The sequence below is a fragment of the Macaca fascicularis genome, chromosome 11 (assembly GCF_037993035.2).
Source record: "Macaca fascicularis isolate 582-1 chromosome 11, T2T-MFA8v1.1".
NCBI lineage: Eukaryota > Metazoa > Chordata > Mammalia > Primates > Cercopithecidae > Macaca > Macaca fascicularis.
The window spans coordinates 50,927,201-50,947,597 of record NC_088385.1 but is presented as its reverse complement, the minus strand read 5'-3'; the positions used below and the strand labels follow the sequence as shown (position 1 = coordinate 50,947,597).

The 20,397-nt window shown below is 39.5% G+C and overlaps 1 protein-coding gene across 5 annotated transcripts in view; it reads right to left on the bottom strand.

The window, feature by feature from the left end:
• TMEM117 (transmembrane protein 117) overlaps positions 1-20,397 on the bottom strand; it is a 570,487-nt gene that overhangs the window by 77,638 nt on the left and 472,452 nt on the right. For all 5 annotated transcript variants that reach the window (XM_074006659.1, XM_015430765.3, XM_005570622.4 and 2 more), the window contains one exon: positions 19,712-19,871. In XM_074006659.1, coding sequence (XP_073862760.1) covers positions 19,712-19,871 — 160 coding nt within the window. The remainder of the gene's footprint in view (positions 1-19,711; positions 19,872-20,397) is intronic.

The following is a 20,397-nucleotide window of genomic DNA, read 5'->3' as shown; positions in this document are numbered from 1 at the left end:
TTTGTACAGCAAAATAAATAGCAGAGTAAACAGACAGCTCACAGTACTGGAGAAAATATCTGCAAACTATGCACCCAACAGAGGTCTAATATCCAGAATCTGTAATATACTTAAACAACCTAACAAGCGAAACACAGATAATCTCATGTAAAAGTGGGCAAAAGAACACAAACAGGCAGTTCTCAAAAAAAAAAAAAAAAAAAAAAAAAAAAGATGGGGGCGCACCCAAGACAGCCAAATAGGAACAGCTCCAGGCTCTAGCTCCCAGTGTGAGTGACACAGAAGATGGGCGATTTCAGCATTTTGAATAGAGGTACCGGGTTCTTCTCACTGGGGCGTGTCGGACAGTTGGCACTGTTCTGCAGGTGCAGCCCGACCAGTGAGAGCTGAAGCATGGCGAGGCATTGCCTCGTCTGGGAAGTGCAAGGAGGAAGGGAATTCCTCTTCCTAGACAAAGGAAATTGAGACACACAACACCTGGAGAATCGGGTAACTCCCACCCTAATACTGCGCTTTACCAAGGGTCTTAGCAACCAGCACACCAGGAGATTATATCCCACACCTGGCTCAGAGGGTCCCACGCCCATGGAGCCTCCCTCATTGCTAGCACAGCAGTCTGAGATCTAACTGCAAGGTGGCAGTGAGACTGGGGGAGGGGTGCCCGCCATTGCTGAGGCTTAAGTAGGAAAACAAAGCCTCCAGGAAGCTCAAATTGGGTGGAGCCCACCACAGCTCAAGGAGGCCGGTCTGCCTCTGTAGACTCCTCCTGTGGGGACAGGGCATACCTAAACAAAAAGCAGCAGAAATCTCAGCAGAGGTAAATGCCCTGTCTGACAGCTTTGAAGAGAACAGTGGATCTCCCAGCATGGGGGTTGAGATCTGAGAACAGACTGCCTGCTCAAGTGGGTCCCTGACCCCTGAGTAGCCTAACTGGGAGACATCCCACACTAGGTGCAGACTGACATCTCACACCTCACACGGCGGGGTACACCCGAGACGAAGCTTCCAGAGCAAGAATCAGACAGCAACACTTGCTGTTCAGCAATATTCTATATTCTGCAGCCTCTGCTGCTGATACCCAGGCAAACAGGGTCTGGAATGGACCTCAAGCAAACTCCAACAGACCTACAGCTGAAGGTCCTGACTGTTAGAAGGAAAACTAACAAACAGAAGGGACACTCACATGAAAATCCCATCAGTACGTCACCATCATCAAAGACCAAAGGCAGATAAAACCACAAAGATATGGAAAAAGCAGTGCAGAAAAGCTGGAAATTCAAAAAATCTGAGCACATCTCCCCCTCCAAATAAACACAGCTCATCGCCAGCAACGGAACAAAGCTGGACGGAGAATGACTTGGATGAGTTGAGATAGAAAGGTTTCAGTTGATCAAACTTCTCAGAGCTAAAGGAGGAACTATATAACCAGCGCAAAGAAACTAAAAACCTTGAAAAAAGAATGGATGAATGGATAACTAGAATAATCAATGCAGAGAGGACCTTAAAAGAACTAATAGAGATGAAAACTATAACTTGAGAACTACGTGAAAAATGCACAAGCTTCAGTAACCGACTCGATCAACCGGAAGAAAGAGTATCAGCGATTTAGGATCAAATGAATGAAATAAAGCGAGAAGAGAAGTGTAGAGAAAAAAGAGTAAAAAGAAATGAACAAATCCTCCAAGAAATACGGGATTATGTGAAAAGACCAAATCTACATCTGACTGGTGTGCCTGAAAGTGACGGGGAAAATGGAACCAATTTGGAAAACACTCTTCAGGATATTATCCAGGAGAATTTCCCCAATCTAGTAAGGCAGGCCAACATTCAAATTCGGAAATACAGAGAATGCCACAAAGATACTCCTCGAGAAGAGCAACTCCAAGACTCATCATTGTCAGATTCACCAAAGTTGAAATGAAGGAAAAAATCTTAAGGGCAGCCAGAGAGAAAGGTCAGGTTACCCACAAAGGGAAGCCCATCAGACTAACAGCAGATCTCTCGGCAGAAACTCTCCAAGCCAGAAGAGAATGGGAGGCAATATTCAACATTTTTAAGAAAAGAATTTTAAACCCAGAATTTCATATCCAGCCAAAAAAGTTTCATAAGTGAAGGAGAAATAAAATCCTTTACAGACAAGCAAATGCTTAGAGATTTTGTCACCACCAGGCCTGCCCTACAAGAGATCTTGAAGGAAGCACTAAACATGGAAATGAACAACCGGTACTAGCCATTGCAAAAACATGTCAAAATGTAAAGTCTATCGATGCTAGGAAGAAACTGCATCAACTAACAAGCAAAATACCTAGCTAATATCATAATGACAGGATCAAGTTCACACATAACAATATTAACCTTAAATTTAAATGGACTAAACAGTCCACATAAAAGGCACAGAATGGCAAATTGGATAAAGAGTTAAGACCCGTCAGTTTGCTGTATGCAGGAGACCCATCTCACAAGCAGAGACACACATGGGCTCAAAGGGATGGAGGAAGATCCACCAAGCAAATGGAAAAGAAAAAAAAACAGGGGTTGCAATCCTAGTCTCTGATAAAACAGACTTAAATCATCAAAGATCAAAAGAGACAAAGAATGCCATTACATAATGGTAAAGGGATCAACTCATCAGGAAGAGCTATCCTAAATACATATGCACCCAATAAAGGAGCACCCAGATTCATAAAGCAAGTCCTTAGAGACTTACAAAGAGACTTAGACTCCCATACTATAATAATGGGAGACTTTCGCACCCCACTGTCAACATTAGACAGTCAACGAGACAGAAAGTTAACAAGGATATCCAGAAATTGAATTCAGCTCTGCACCAAGTGGACTTAATAGACATCTACAGAACTCTCCACCCCAAATCAACAGAATATACATTCTTCTCAGCACCACATCACACTTATTCCAAAATTGACCACATAGTTGGAAGTAAAGCACTCCTCAGAAAATGTAAAACAACAGAAATTATAACAAACTGTCTCTCAGACCACAGTGCAATCAAACTAGAACTCAGGACTAAGAAACTCAATCAAAATCGCTCAACTACATGGAAACTGAACAACCTGCTCCTGAATCACTACTGGGTACATAGCGAAATGAAGGCAGAAATAAAGATGTTCTTTGAAACCAATGAGAACAAAGATACAACATACTAGAATCTCTGGAACATATTTAAAGCAGTGTGTAGAGGGAAATTTATAGCACTAAATGCCCACAAGAGAAAGCAGAAAAGATCTAAAATTGACACCCTAACATCACAATTAAAAGAATTAGAGAAGTAAGAGCAAACACATTCAAAAGCTAGCAGAAGGCAAGAAATAGTTTAACTAAGATCAGAGCAGAACTGAAGGAGATAGAGATACAAAAACCCTCCAAAAAATCAATGAATCCAGGAGTTGGTTTTTTGAAAACATCAACAAAATTGATAGACCACTAGCAAGACTAATAAATAAGAAAAGAGAGAAGAATCAAATAGATGTAATAAAAAATGATAAAGGGGATATCACCACCAACCCCACAGAAACACAAACTACCATCAGAGAATACTATAAACACCTCTATGCAAATAAACTAGAAAACCTAGAATAAATCGATAATTTCCTGGACACTTACACTCTCCCAAGACTAAACCAGGAAGAAGTTGAATCCCTGAATAGACCAATAGTAGGCTCTGAAATTGAGGCAATAATTAATAGCCTACCAACCAAAAAAAGTCCAGGACCAGATGGATTCACAGCCGAATTCTACCAGAGGTACAAGGGGGAGTTGGTACCATTCTTTCTGAAGCTATTCCAATCAAAAGAAAAAGAAGGAATCCTCCCTAACTCATTTAATGAGGCCAACATCATCCTGATACCGAAGCCTGACAAAGATACAATAAAAAAAGAGAATTTTAGACCAATATCCCTCATGAACATTGATGCAAAAATCCTCAATAAAACACTGGCAAACTGAATCCAGCAGCACATCAAAAAGCTTATCCACCATGATCAAGTGGGCTTCATCCCTGGGATGCAAGGCTGGTTCAACATATGCAAATCAATAAACGTAATCCACCATATAAACCGAACCAAAGACAAAAACCACATGATTACCTCAATAGATGCAGAAAAAGCCTTTGACAAAATTCAACAGCCCTTCAAGCTAAAAACTCTCAATAAATTCGGTATTGATGGAATGTATCTCAAAATCATAAGAGCTATTTATGACAAACTCACAGCCAATATCATACTGAATGGGCAAAAACTGGAAGCATTCCCTTTGAAAACTGGCACAAGACAGGGATGCCCTCTCTCACCACTCCTATTCAACACAGTGTTGGAAGTTCTGGCTAGGGCAATCAGGCAAGAGAAAGAAATCAAGGGTATTCAGTTAGGAAAAGAAGAAGTCAAATTTTCCCTTTTTGCAGATGACATGATTGTATATTTAGAAAATCCCCTTGTCTCAGCCCAAAATCTCCTTAAGCTGATAAGCAACTTTGGCAAAGTCTCAGGATACAAAATCAATGTGCAAAAATCACAAGCAGTCTTATACACCAGTAACAGACAAACAGAGAGCCAAATCATGAATGAACTCCCATTCACAATAGCTTCAAAGAGAATGAAATACCTAGGAATCCAACTTACAAGGGATGTAAAGGACCTCTTCAAGGAGAACTACAAACCACTGCTCAGTGAAATAAAAGAGGACATAAACAAATGGAAGAACATGCCATGCTCATGGATAGGAAGAATCAATATGGTGAAAATGGCCATACTGCCCAAGGTAATTTATAGATTCAATGCCATCCCCATTAAGCTACCAATGACTTCCTTCACAGAATTGGAAAAAACTGCTTTAAAGTTCATACGGAACCAAAAAAGAGCCCACATTGCCACGACAATCCTAAGCCAAAAGAACAAAGCTGGAGGCATCACACTTCCTGACTTCAAACTATACTACAAGGCTACAGTAACCAAAACAGCATGGTACTGGTACCAAAACAGAGATATGGACCAATGGAACAGAACAGAGCCCTCAGAAATAATACCACACATCTACAATCATCTGATCTTTGACAAACCTGACAAAAACAAGAATTGGGGAAAGGATTCCCTATTTAATAAACTGTGCTGGGAAAATTGACTAGCCATAAGCAGAAAGCTGAAACTGGATCTTTTCCTTACTCCTTATATGAAAATTCATTCAAGATGGATTAGAGACTTAAATGTTAGACCTAATACCATAAAAACCCTAGAAGAAATCCTAGGCAATACCATTCAGGACATAGGCATGGGCAAGGACTTCATATCTAAAACACCAAAAGCAACGGCAGCAAAAGCCAAAATTGACAAATGGGATCTAATTAAACTAAAGAGCTTCTGCACAGCAAAAGAAACCACCGTCAGAGTGAACAGGCCACCTATAGAATGGGAGAAAATTTTTGCAATCTACTCATCTGACAAAGGGCTAATATCCAGAACCTATAAAAGACTCAATCAATTTTACAAGAAAAAAATAAACAACCCCATCAAAAAGTGGGCAAAAGATATGAACAGACACTTCTCAAAAGAAGACATGCATACAGCCAACAGGCACATGAAAAAATGCTCATCATCACTGGCCATCATAGAAATGCAAATCAAAACCACAATGAAATACCATCTCACACCAGTTGGAATGGCAGTCATTAAAAAATCAGGAAACAACAGGTGCTGGAGAGGATGTGGAGAAATAGGAACACTTTTACACTGTTGGTGGGACTGTAAACTAGTTCAACCATTGTGGAAAACAGTGTGGCAATTCCTCAAGGATTTAGAACTAGAAATACCATTTGACCCAGCCATCCCATTACTGGGGATATACCCAAAGGATTATAAGTCATGCTACTATAAAGACACATGCACACATATGTTTATTGCAGCACTATTCACAATAGCAAAGACTTGGAATCAACCCAAATGTGCATCAGTGACAGACTGGATTAAGAAAATGTGGCATATATACACCATGGAATACTATGCAGCCATAAAAAGGATTAGTTTGTGTCCTTTGTAGGGACATGGATGCAGCTGGAAACCATCATTCTCAGCAAACTATGGCAAGAACAGAAAACCAAATACCACATGTTCTCACTCATAGGTGGGAATTGAACAAAGAGATCACTTGGACACAGGAAGGGGATCATCACACACCGGGTCCTATTGTTGGGGGTGGGAAGGGATAGCATTAGGAGATATACCTAATGTAAATGACGAGTTAATGGATGCAGCACACCAACATGGCCCATGTATACATATGTAACAAACCTGCACATTGTGCACATGTACCCTAGAACTTAAAGTATAATAATAATAATTTTAAAAAGACATACAAGGAGCCAACGAGCATATGAAAAAATGCTCATCATCACTATCATCAGAGAAATGCAAATCAAAACCACAATGAGATACCATCTCGCACCTGTCAGAATGGCTATTATAAAAATAAATAACAGATGCTGATGAGGCTGCAGAGAAAAGGGAATGTTTATGTACTGATGGTAGGAATGTAAATTAGTTCAGCCCCTTTGGAAAGCAGTTTGGAGATTTCTCAAGGAACTTAAACAGAACTACCATTCAACTCAGCAATCGTATCACTGGGTATATACCCAATGAAAAATAAATCATTCCATCACCAAAAAGACATGTGCACCCACATGTATATCACAGTGCTATTCACAATAGCAAAGACATGGAATCAATCTGAGGGCCTATCAGTGGTGGATTGGATAAAGAAAATGTTATGCATGTATAACCTGGAATATTACACAGCCATGAAAAACAAAATCATGTCCTTTGCAGCAACATAGATTCATCTGAAGGCCGTCATCCTAAGTGAATTAACATAGGAACAGAAAACCACATCCTGCATGTTCTCACTTATAAGCGGGAGCTAAACATTGGGTACATATGGACATAAAGATGGCAACAAGAGATACCGGGGATTACTAGCGAGGGAAGGGAAGGGACAAGGGCTGAAAAATTGAAAAACTACTTATTAGGTACTATGCTCACTACCTGGATGATAGGATTATGCATACCATAGGTGATAGGATCATCATTCTATGATCACTCATAGGATCATTCATCAACATCAGCATCACACAATATACTCATGTTATAAACCTGCACAAGTACCTCCTGAATCTCAAATAAAAGTTGAAATTATTATTATTATTATTATTATTTTTTTGAGACGGCGTCTTGCTCTGTCGCCCAGGCTGGAGTGCATTGGCGCGATCTCGGCTCACTGCAAGCTCCGCCTCCCAGGTTCACACCATTCTTCTGTCAGCCTCCCAAGTAGCTAGGACTACAGGCACCTGCCACCATGCCCAGCTAACTTTTTGAATTTTTTTTAGTAGAGATGGGGTTTCACCGTGTTAGCCAGGATGGTCTCAATCTCCTGACCTCGTGATCTGGCTGCCTCGGCCTCCCAAAGTGCTGGGATTACAGGTATAAGCCACTGTGCCTGGCCCGAAAAGTTGAAATTATTTATAAAAATAATGTACCTTGGCCTCCATGACCTTTTCTTTCCCCTGGTTCTTGCCCAGAAACCCATCTGGCATGTAAAGAGGAGGACTGACCTGGTCATCAAATGCCAAAAGAATGGGGGAAAAAGAAAAAACAAATATATATATATATAAAATATTAACTGAAACTTTATTAGGAAGCTGAAGCTGGACATAGGATGTAACATTATGTACAACAGAGCAAAACTGTTTTGAAAATCCTCTCTGTTACAATTTCTGTTAGCTGTGGCAGCTGTCATCTCTATGTCCTCCCTTTCTTTCCCCATAACAAGTCTTTTCAACCTTCTGCATGGGCAAGAATACTCAACTAGGTTTCTGAGCTTCTCCAATTTGCATCTATATCCACCACCCTATTCATTAAAACAAAAGATCTTTCTTGGTATTCACCCTCTTAAGAAGGCCCAGGAAGGGATTATAAACAACTACTTATCTTTTTTCTAGACACATTTTTGTGTGTAAATTTATTTTGTTATAAAACTGAGATATATGTACCTCCCTGATTTCCTGCTGTTTCTCGGCTTTAGACCTTATTCGACTTGCCAAATTAATGTACTCAGCTACTGAAATCAAACAAAGCTTGAACAAAGGGTAATCTCTCAGATATAAATATTGTTTTCAGCATACATATATGTATACACATATATATACACACACACATAAAAATTAGAGAAAATATATCAAGAATACATTTAGTTTTATTTTTCAGCTTTCCACAAATACACAACAGTAGTGATAGAGTTTTATAGGAGAAATTCAAAATTCTGAACAATTCCCCAAACTTCTTCAAATGCAATAAATTGAGACTATCATCTGGCAGTTTAGAATTTTCTTGCAGTTCTATCATGTACAGCCATCTGATCAAAGCCATAGCAAACATTCACTTATTACCAGAGTTACACGAGAGCTGGGAAATCACAGTCTAATTTTAAACTCATATTTCCAGGCAGAATCCCCTACTGATTCTCATACTATTAAGAGGAAGATCCAAGAATCTCCATTTTTAAGCAGAACCCAGGTGATTCTAATGCAGGTAACTATGATTGCAAGAATCATCAGTAATGATTTAAAAGAACATATTCCCAGGCACTATTACCCACTTACTAAACAAGAAACTTCTGGAGCTCTCCTGATCCAGAGTACTCACATCTTTGTAAAAGTTCTGGTGATTTTGTGTGTGTGTGTGTGTGTGTGTGTGTGTGTGTGATGGAGTTTCGTTCTTGTTACTCAGGCTGGAGTGCAATGGCGCAATATTGACTCACCCCAACCTCTGCCTCCAGGGTTTAAGCTATTCTCCTGCCTCAGCCTCCACAGCAGCTGTGATTACAGGCATGTGCCACCATGTCCAGCTAATTTTGTAGTTTTAGTAGAGATGGGGTTTCTCCATGTTGGTCAGGCTGGTCTTGAACCCCTGACCTCATGTGATCCACCTGGCTCGGCCTCCCAAAGTGCTGAGATTACAGGCGTGAGCCACTGTGCCCTGCCCCCAGTGATTCTTATGATCAGGTAACAGTGAGAATCATTGCCTTACACTATGCCTCTATTTGTAGGTTATGGCTACATGGTTTCTCCTATTCCAAATTCTTGACATACCATCATATTACTATAGTTTTTCTTAGTTAAAACCAGTGAAGATCTGAATGATCAATTGTAATTCAAAGAATAACTGAATTTTTTTCAACTAATTTTCTTCTATCCATATTATGTACTTCTGACATGCAAAAACATCATACTTCAAGCATTTTAAAAAAATCTGACCATCACAAAAAAATCTTGTAACAAGAGGAAGGAAAAAATTGTCACGCTATCAATGAGAAAAGTGGATTCCTAGAAACAAACTGACTTAACTAAGGTCACACTGCCACTAAGAACTACGCAGCCCTGACTTTAGTCTATTGCAAGAGTGTTCCCATCACTCACTAAACTCCCTGTCACCTGCAATGTGCTTTGTTTTCAACATTGTATGCAGTATATTATTTCATTTTATATGCACAATAGTACAACGAGTTATGAAAAAAAAGTATGGTCTTTGAAGTCAGACAGATTTTTTTTTTTTAATTCTCATTCTGCTGAATCCAGACTGCATCTGTGTGCCTTAGGGAATTCTCATTTTCTTCTCATTTGTAAAATTATAGATAATATTAATAATATTATCCTTATTGGAAGATTTTGTAAGATTAAACGAAATAAAGTACATCTAAGCATGCAGGACAGTGCCCAGCACATAATAAGTGCTCAATGAATGTTGGCCTTTTAGTTTTTCTGACTTCTTCTCTCCCTCAACTCCTGTCTTATTTTTAGTCCAGTAGTGTTTTCATTGCACCATTCTGCCCTTCTTAGTAGCCTGTTCCTCATTTCACTGTGCAGTGTTCTCACTATGGTCTCCTATTACAGATTCCATATTTAATCTAACTACACTTGACACTGAGCCTCTTGGACAACATTCTGCAACGTGCCTTTTCATGTCCAACTCCAGAGTTAATAAACCTTGACTTAGAAACTGCCCATTGGGGTAGTGGGTAGGGGTTCAGAAGACCCAGCTTCTATATCAGGTTCTGTCACTGACTGACTTTATGACCTTAGGCAAGTTAAAGAACCTCCCTGGGCTTCAGCTGTAAAACTCAAGATATGAAAAAGTGATCCTAAATTTTCCTCCTGCTCTAAAATTTCATGACTTTATGATATTAATGAACTTGTCGGTCTAACAATAGCTCTTTTTCATTTCTTATTTTAGGCATGAGTTTAAAATGAATGCTCTGAATTACAGAGGATTGTTATACTGGCTTCCATGATTCCATTGCCTACAAAGTTCTTTTGCAATTTTTTCCTTAGCTTTATCATTGTAACTTAAAAAGTTCATAGAGGAGCCCATAGAAATACTTCACATCCCTGAAACCGTCCATTAAAAATAGTTACCAGCCGGGCACGGTGGCTGACATCTGTAATCCTAGCACTTTGGGAGGCGGAGGTGGGCAGATCATGAGGTCGAGGGATTGAGACCATTCTGGCCAACCAACATGGTGAAACCCCGTCTCTACTAAAAATACAAAAAAATTAGCCGGGTGTGGTGGCCGGTGCCTGTAGTCCCAGCTACTCGGGAGCCCGGGGCAGGAGAATGGCGTGAACCCGGAAGGCGGAGCTTGCAGTGAGCCGAGATGCCACCACTGCACTCCAGCCTGGGCGACAGAGCAAGACTCCGTCTCAAAAAAAAAAAAAAAAAAAAAAAAAAAAAAAAAAAAAAGGTTACAAAGGGTCAGTCATCAGATCTGGGAAAAGCTTGCACCATAGCTTGCATTTAGCATAACCTATACAATTCTGACCTGAAGTATAGCCATGCTCTGAGTTTGGGTGCTAATAGCATGGCTGAATGTGTCAGTCTTCAATGCTGCACTTTTTTTACTGGGTACAAGTAGGACAATGACAAGTAGCAACTACTACACAGGACTTCCAGGGCCAACCTTGACACACATACAAAGATGAGAGTGACGGATAGGGCTGAAATATCCTTTTCACAGTGATAGTCAAACTCTAATTATAAGAAAAAGCACATTCATTGGAAAAATACAAATGCAAATGAGTTATATCTTGCAGCTTCAGCATGGCTTTGAAAAAATTCCTGCCCATGTGCAGTAGTATAGAATTTATCTTTCCAGTTTTTTAATCATGTTCTAGCTGTCTTTTTAACGAACACCTCAGGGACTGAAGCATTTTACTTTAAATTGGGATAAAACTGGAATGTCTCTATTCTCCACTTACTTAACCAAATCTTATAATTCCTTCAAACTACATTCTTTCCACGTTATACATAAAGACCAGAGTGATCTCTCCCATTCACGATAATCCCTCACAGAATTTACTGTCAGTTTCAACTGTCATCTATATCATATGCTAACCAGACTATTAGTTTCATTTTCAAGTGAATGTGTTTGTCACTCCAGTACCCATGATTGAATCCTAAAAGTTTTTGCCTAATAAACCCAATGCTTCCAGCTCACTATTACCTTCTGCCAAATTCCTCTGATACCATGGGCCACCTGTCAGGACATCTTCCTTGGCACTTCATGCAGACTACCCACTTGGCTGGACTCCTTCTGTCTGTATGGACAAACTGACTGTGTTAAGTCTGTCTACTATTTGGAGATCTGTTGCCAGGACTGCTAATAAACATAATGCGGTCCCCCTCCGTGATTCTCCCTGAACAGTCTGTCTCCCCACTCTACTAGCAGTAATGAGGGAACGGAAAAATGGTGAGAGTAAATAAAGTTGAGATTTAACCCCTTGAGCACATACCATGAAGAGAGTAGGCATTTATGGTTAATCCAGGTATTACCTAAGTGATAAACCCTTTATTCCATGTCACCACTTGGGACCCTGTAACAGAAGCCAGCACCATTGTTTTCAAATAGTATTTTTCCTTGAGTAAGGAAAAATGAAGATGTTAAACACATGTAAGAAGGAGCTTAAAATACTTTGAAGAAGTTATATAAAATATTCCCAAAGCTCAAGGAGATGTTAAATCTAGTGGACAAACATTTAAACAAATCTTTCTTTCTAAGTAGCCTGTAGACGTAACTAGTTGGAATAACTTATCTTGAAAATATATTCTAACTTGTTAAAACATCATGGCTATTTAATTAACATAGGTTTATGCTTGTTGCTCTGCCACATGTTCTGAAATGACTGAATCCACTTTCCACAACTGTGACCTCAAAAGAAATGCTCTACTAAAGTCAAGTCAATGGGGTTTTACAATAAAGTCTACCAAGAGTCACAATGTCTATTTTTAAAGTAGTCAACCTACTTCTGAGAGCCACACACAAAACAGAAAACAAACACACTTTAAATCTGTTACACGGTGAAATGTTTGTGGAATGCAATTTTCATGATTATTTTTTCAGTGCATTAAGAATTGCTTTTCAGGAAATATCACTTCTCTCCAAGTGTCTTTTGACTATACCAAAGAGTGCTTTTTAACACCTAACTGCAATTTATTTAGATTTTTATTTAGATAGTTAATTACTGTAAGATCATACTTCAGTGAAAATGACCAAATGTAATATTATTGATAGTTCATTCTCCTGCTGTTGGTATTTCACCTCTTGAAAAATCACATTATTTGGTATATGTGAAATAATGTTACATTAATTTCTTTGTTCTTTCACAAAGCAAAATATTTATGGTAAAACTGCAATGCACTAACCATGCTGTGGGAATGAAAAAACTCATAATACATTTCCTCTCCTCAAGGAGCTTACACATTACAGGTGGTATGTGTGTACACAGGTAACAAGCAGGTACTTAGATAAATTATAAGAGGGAGAAGTGTTGAAAGATATCAATAGTGTGAGGATCCAAAACTTGATCTTTGAAACTTTCTTATTCTTTTTAATAGTTTCTCCTCTATTCAGCTTCTGTTATGAACTTGATGCACATAAATCTAAGATATTACACACACACACACATCTGCACATATATATCTATGCATATAGGCACACATATATTTGTATGTATTGATATAGAAATATGAGTAGATTTCTGCTAGGTCTATCACCTGCTTTCCATTTTCTTCTTTTTCTTTTTTAAATAATTTCCAATTTTATTATAGATTCAGGGGGTCCAAGTGCAGGATTGTTACATGGGTATATTATGTGATGCTAAGAATTGGGGTATGGATGACCATGTTGCCCAGTAGAAAGCATAGTACCTGATGGGTAGTTTTTCGGTTCATTCCCCTCTCCCCTTCTGCCCTCTCCAGTAGTCCCCAGTGTCTGTAGTTCCCATTTTTATGTTCACCTGTACTCAATGTTTAGCTCTCATTTATAAATGAGAACATGTAGTATTTGGTTTTCTGTTCCTCTGTTAATTCACTTAGGATGATGGCCTCCAGATGAATCCATGTTGCTGCAAAGGATATCATTTCATTCTTTTTCATGGCTGTATAGTATGCCATGGTGTACAGGTACCACATTTTCTTTATCTGATCTGCTGCTGATGGGCACCTAGGCTGGATGAACATATGTGTGCATGTGTCTTTTTGGTAGAACAACTTCTTTTCCTTTGGGTATATACTCAGTAATGGGATTGCTGGGTTGAATGGTAATTCTGTTTAAGCTGTTTGAGAGATCTCCAAACTGCTTTCCACAGTGGCCGAACAATTTACATTCCCACCATTAGTGCATAAGCATTCCCTTTTCTCTGCAGCCCTGCCAGCGTCTGTTATTCTTTTTAATCTTTTTTATAATAGGTCAGACTGACAGCTGTGAGATGGTATGTCATTGCAGTTTTGATTTGCATTTATCTGATGATTAGTGATGATGAGTATTTTTTCATATGCTTATTGGCTGCTTGTCTTTTTTTTTTTTTGAGAAATGTCTGTTCATGTTCTTTTGCCCAATTTTAGATGGGATTATCTGTTTTTTTGCTTGTTGAGTTGTTCAAGTATCTTTTAAATTCTGGATATTAGACCTCTGTTGGATGCATAGTTTGCAGATATTTTCTCCAATACTGTGGGTTGTCTTTTTACTCTTCTATTTCTTTTTCTGTACAAAAGCTCTTTTGTTTAATTAGGTCTCACTTGTCAATTTTTGTTTTTGTTGCAATTGCTTTTGGGGACTTAGTCATAAATTCGTTGCCAAAGCAAATGTTGAGAAGGAAGAGCCTTTTCTCATGGTTATCACTGCCCTAGGCCCATGGCAAGTACTGCCTGGCTACTGCTGATGTTCACACAAGATCCAATGACTGTTTAGTCAGCTTATGGTGAATGCTGCCAGGCCTGGCTCTCTCCTTTCAGGAATGGGCTCCCATCTGGCTCAGGATGAGTCCAGATGTGCCATTTAGGAGCCAAGGCCTGGAGTCAGGGACCTCAGGAGCCAACTCTGTGCTCTGCCCCACGGTGGCTGGGCTGGTACCCAACCTGCAAGACAAAGTCCCCTTTACTCTTCACGGTGCTTTCCTCAAGTAGAAGGAATATCTCACCATGGCCACCACAGGTGGGGATGTTTGGGTTTCACCTGAAACCAGCATGGCCCTGGATGTCACCCAAGGCTGCCTGGTTACTCCTTATGTTCATTTAAGGCCCAAGGGCCCTTTAGACAGTGGGTGATGAATCCTGCCAGGATTGAGTCCTTCCCTTCAAGTCAGTTGGTTTCCTTCTGGCCCAGAAATGTTGTCCAGAGGTAAAACCTGAAATGGGGGCCTCAGGACTCTGCCTGGTGCCCTAGTCTACTGTGGTAAGCTAGTATCCAAGTTGCAAGACAAAGTCCTCTTTACTCTCGCCTCTCCTCTCCTGAAGCAGAGGAAAGGAGTCTGTCCTGGAGCTGTGAGCTGCACTGCTAGAGACTGAAGGAGGAGTGGTTCAAGCATTCCCTTGGCCACCCTGGCTGGTGTCTCACTAGGTCGCATGACACAAAGTCCACTGCCTCCAAGCTCAGCATAGCACAAGGACTAGCCAAGAAATTCCAAGTCCTTGTGGCCTAGACTGCCTTTCAAATTTATAGGGGATCCCAAAGCACTTTAGCCTGCAGTTGGGAAGCTACCAGAAATTCCCCTCTGGCTAGGGCTGGTCTAAATGCTCTCTATGTGTACCAGCTGAATTTTACCCTGTGTTGCATTCTGCTATGACAGGCAGCACTAAGTTCCAATGCAAAGTCCCATAGTCACTGTGCTCTCCCTCCCCTAAGCACATAGATTCTCTCTGTGCCACGTGGCCACTGCTGGGGGATGGGGGAAGAGAGGTATCCGCAATTCAAGACCGTCTCTCCTACCCTCTTCAGTGCCTCTTTCCTTAATACAATGTTAAAACCAAGTACTGTGATCATTCTTCTGATTTTTGGGTCTTATGGAGGTGCTTTCTTATATGGATTATTGTTAAATTTCATGTTCCTATGGGGGGACAATCACTGGAAGGTTCTATTTGGATATTTTCCTCCATTTGTCCCACCTTTTTCCTTTGTTTACAAATATATTTTAACTTTTTAAAAAAATTGTGTAAATTTATGGGGTACAAGTGTAATTTTCATACACAGATAGATTGTGTAGTGGTGAAGTCGGCACTTTTAGGGTATCCATTACCTGAATCTTTTCCTTAACCTAGCAAAGATAGTAGGTGGGTGGCGTATGCCACAAATCAAATACTTATGCAAAAAATAAAGGGATATATATATAAATCAAATGACCTAATTACAAATACTTAATAGAAACTGAGATAAGGTTTTCCTTAGAAGAAAGTTTTCTCTACAATTTATTTCTTGTGTCCTGTATGTAGCATGTGTAAGTCACATTACATTTTGCTGGTATCTGTTTATGCCCTAGTTCTAGTGAATTTAGTAAAACCACAGAAAAATGTGATACAACAATAAAGGTAGAAAAATCCTATGTAGTAAATATCTATAAAAATTGATGATTTACTTTCTCTAAAAGTATTCAGAACTGGCCTGCTAATTTTATTAAAAATAATTTTAAAAAACTTCAGAAAAGTAGCACCAAATTATAATGGTTTCTTTTTTAAAAAATTACAATGCCAGCCGGTCACGGTGGCCTGTAATCCCAGCACTTTGGGAGACCAAGGTGGGCGGATCAGCTGAGGTTGGGAGTTTGAGACCAGCCTGACCAACATGGAGAAACCCCATCTCTACTAAAAAAATAAAAATACAAAATTAGCCAGGTGTGGTGGTGCATGCCTGTAATCCCAGCTACTGGGTAGGCTGAGGCAGGAGAATCGCTTGAACCCAGGAAGCGGAGGTTGCAGTGAGCTGAGATCGCACCATTGCACTCCAGCCTGGGCAACAAGAGTGAAACTCTGTCTCAAGAAAAAAAAAAAATTTATATATATATATAAAATACCTTTCTATAGTGTAAGTGGAATTTTCCTACCAATAGAAAACCTAAGATCGATTGCTTTCAAATCATTTAAATAATTCTAATAAGGACAGGTGTTTTAGTGACACTAATTTTACTTCTTTATTTTTCTTTCATCTGAAATATGTATATATGGGATGAATTAGAACACAGTTTAGTTGGTTGTGAACTCGCTAGGATATTTGTCTTACATATTTTCAAATGTCTTGAGTACATATGCTTTCTGGGGCTCTATTTCATTAAATTAACTCTCTTACCACATGTACTAGTTCCTATAACTTCTACATGATGCTCACAAAGAGGGATACAGTTTGCAGAAGACTCAGTGCTGAGCTGTCACTTCTTTATCCTCATCAAGCAGTTATTACTCTGGGCCTAATCCTGCCATGTAAGGCACTTTGCTTGGGAAGCACCAGGGATATGAAGAGTTATAAGGAAAAAGTGACATGTTGATTTGCAGTTTAGGTAAAAAGTGCTACAGGAGTTCTGAAGAGGATGTGATCACTTGGCTTTAATGAAGAGAGAGTTGAAATGGTCTCCAATGGTAGGATCTAAACGAGCAGAAGAGAAAAGGCACAATCTGTAGAGGAACAAGAGACTTCTGACACTGGGGAATAAGTGTTCTGTGGGCAAGTGCCCAGCAGCAAATACTTTGATCTGGGTGGAACTAGAGCATAGAAGACATGGGAGAGACGGATTCAGGGCCAGACCATGGAAGGCGCTCAGAGAGCTCCCAGAGGCTGGACTCCTCTTGGACAATGAGGAGTCATGGACAATATTTAGGGCTGAGAAGTGTACAACATGGTATTTCCAACTGGAAGGTTATAAAGAAGAGCTGCATAGGGCATATGGTACAAAGGGACGTGGACGTGTGATGGCAGAAGGTCCATAGGAGATTACTTTACAATAGTATAGAGGGGAGTCAAGACTGGAATGGTGACAAGGAAATGAGAAAGAAGAATGGTATTAAAGGCATAGAGAAAGATAAATCAGTAGGCCTGGCTAGCTGACTTAGTGTTAGGGGAGAGAGAAAAGAAGAAGTTAAGAGACCTAAATTTGGGGGCTAATTTTTTACTCATCTTTATATTAGAAACCTATTAATTTGGAGTTTATAGCCCAACCTCTCTCCCCTTTTCTTTCAGATGAACTCATCGCCATAGCCTCCCACGCTGAGCCCATGAGTTCCTGCAATTCCTTCCTAGGAAATCCAGAATCAGGCCTGACAGCTAGAGAAAGGGTGGTTGTGCTCTGAGGTGTTGGCAGTAGCCATTTTCTTCCATTTGAATGAGAAACCTGGAAAGACTGCTTTACAGTAAGAGAAAAAAAAGAGAAGGCAGAAATAAAAAAGATAAGAGACGAAAAGTAAAGGCTAGGTCTGGATTCCCTGTTACACCCTCGTCTCTGCTTTCATGTGTTCCTAAAGGCAACTACATCCCTCCTCTTGAATTGGGTAGGATATCCCTAAAATGCAGCAAAACCTTCCTCCTTTGACTAAATTAGCTTGGCAGGGTTATTGCTACTTGCAGCCAAAATGGTCCAAACTTAAATATTCCTCAGCATAAACTCTTCATCGTCGGTCAGTTGGTGCTCTACTCTCTGAACACTTCAGCACGTTACTGACATTTTACATTGTTATGATATTTTTTCATCTAGAATGTCTTTCCCTTCCCCTTTGCTGACTCTGCCTATGTAAATCCTGACTATCCTTTCTTTCTTCCATCTGTCTTTATTAAGCAGTTTTTGAATGAATCCATAATATCTGTAAATTACAGTGTTATATTTTCCCACTTGAAGTCCTTGATTTTAGTGAACTTATTGGAAGAATACTTAAAACTTACACAAATAGAGTAGAAGCATGAGGATGGTAATGGACAATCAAAGAATTTATGCTCTCAAATCTATGAATGTAAGCAAATTCAATTAGACAATAGTCTACTTGGCTACCAATACCATTGACTTTAAGATGTGTTCAGAGAGGTATCAGTAGGCCATTTGGCCAATGTGGACATTTTATATGAGGAATTATATTAGTTAGGAAATAGAAGAATAGCTTTTTATAAGTAATGCATGATACATTATTGCATAAGTGCTAAAAATTCAATTCTGTAGATATCCATGGAACGTCCTACAGCTTAATGAGAGACAGATCTAGAACCTGCCAATGCTGTCTGACTCAAAGTCAGATTGGAAAGCTTTTTCCATTGCTATTTCACGAAATAAGAAATTTATCAATTTTCAAATGCGACAAAAATATTCCGTTTTATCTCTTCAAATAATTTTTTTAAAAGATAGTGTATTTTAAAACATTAGCCATTAAAATAGTCATATACTCAAAGAACCATCTTGAACCTAACGCCCAAGATATATTATTTAACAAATTTTTAAAAAATCAATAAATAAACTGTCATTCTCTTTTGAGACAACACTGAATATCTCTCATAAAAGCCTCTTTTTGCCTTTAGAAATGAGAAAATCAATCTGCTATCCTGTGAAATCTCACATAAATTCAGAATACAATGGAGTATTCCTTCAGTAATCATAGTCTTTAGCCTGGTGACTTACAATGCCTCAGGAGGGAAAAAAAATTGCCTTATGAAAGCAATAAGAAAATGTCTAACAAATGGACGGATATTTAATGAGCAAGATAAAATGCCAAGAAATAGCAAGTGTCTCTTTCTGTCCCATTCAAAAGAATATTCCTAAAACCCCAAACGGTCACACCAGATTACATGAGTAACACTGGTTAGTGTGATGCTATTGTATGAAAAATCTGTTGCTAAGCAGGGCAAAAATATGGTTTACATGAAAATGGAATGATCTCTGGTGAATACTGAAAGAAAGTAACAATTTCTATAACCAGAAAAAGAATTTTTACATCACTCCATTTCAACTGCTATAAAACCCCGAGTTGCTTTGACAATTGCTTTTCCCTGCTTTGCTGCTTTTATATCATCCTCATGTCTGCAGCTTTCCATTTACTATATGACAGGGTTTTTGGTTTTTGTTTCTGAGTGTGTTTTTTCCCTCTAAAGCCTAGGCAGAAAATACCAACGTGCTATATGGTTTCTAGGGGCCCACCTTGCAATGTTCATAAAATACATTTTTGGTGCCCCTCTTATAAAAGTCCAATTGGCTTTCTTCCCAGTATAACAGCTGAAAATATAAACAGAGAAGGCCCCATTAATAGTAATTGTAAATGCTGTACTTATTTAGATTTATGGAGCCTGCTGCCATATCCTGTTTATTATACTGGGAACAGAGCATGCAGCGGCTTCGGTGAGGGGAGGGAAACACACTTACCTGCATCACAATAAGGAGGTCAAAGACCAAGATAAAAGAAGCAAGGAATGCTCTGGAAACTTCATCACTGGGCAAAAATCCCCGATTCAGCTTGTCCCAGCTGATCCAGTCCGTTGTAATCACAAGTACAACCACAGATGTCAGAGTAAAAAGAACTGTCCTGTAAAGAACAAGACACTCATTAAAGAACATAAGACATAAAATATAGATACTAGAGACTGCATGTTATCTGTGTTGTATTAAATGTCTATGTCTGCCCCTTGGTAACTACCTATCCTAAGGTATATAAGCCAAAAGGAAGATGAAAAAGGTTGGCCGGGCATGGTGGCTCATGCCTGTAGTCCTAGCACTTTGGGAGCCCAAGGCGGGCGGATCACCTGAGGTCAGGAGTTCGAGACCAGCCTGGCCAACATGGTAAAGCCCTGTCTCTACTAAAAATACAAAAAAATTTAGCCAAATGGAGTGGTGTGCTCCTGTAGTCCCAGCTACTTGGGAGGCTGAGGCTGGAGAATCGCTTGAACCTGGGAGGTGGAAGTTGTAGTGAGCCCAGATTACGCCACTGTGCTCCAGTCTGGGTGACAGAGAGAGATTCCATCTCAAAAAAAAAAAAAAAAATTAAATGCCTTCTTTGAAAAGCAATTAGGAAAAGTTATAATAGCATCTCTTCCAAGATTTACCCTAAAGAA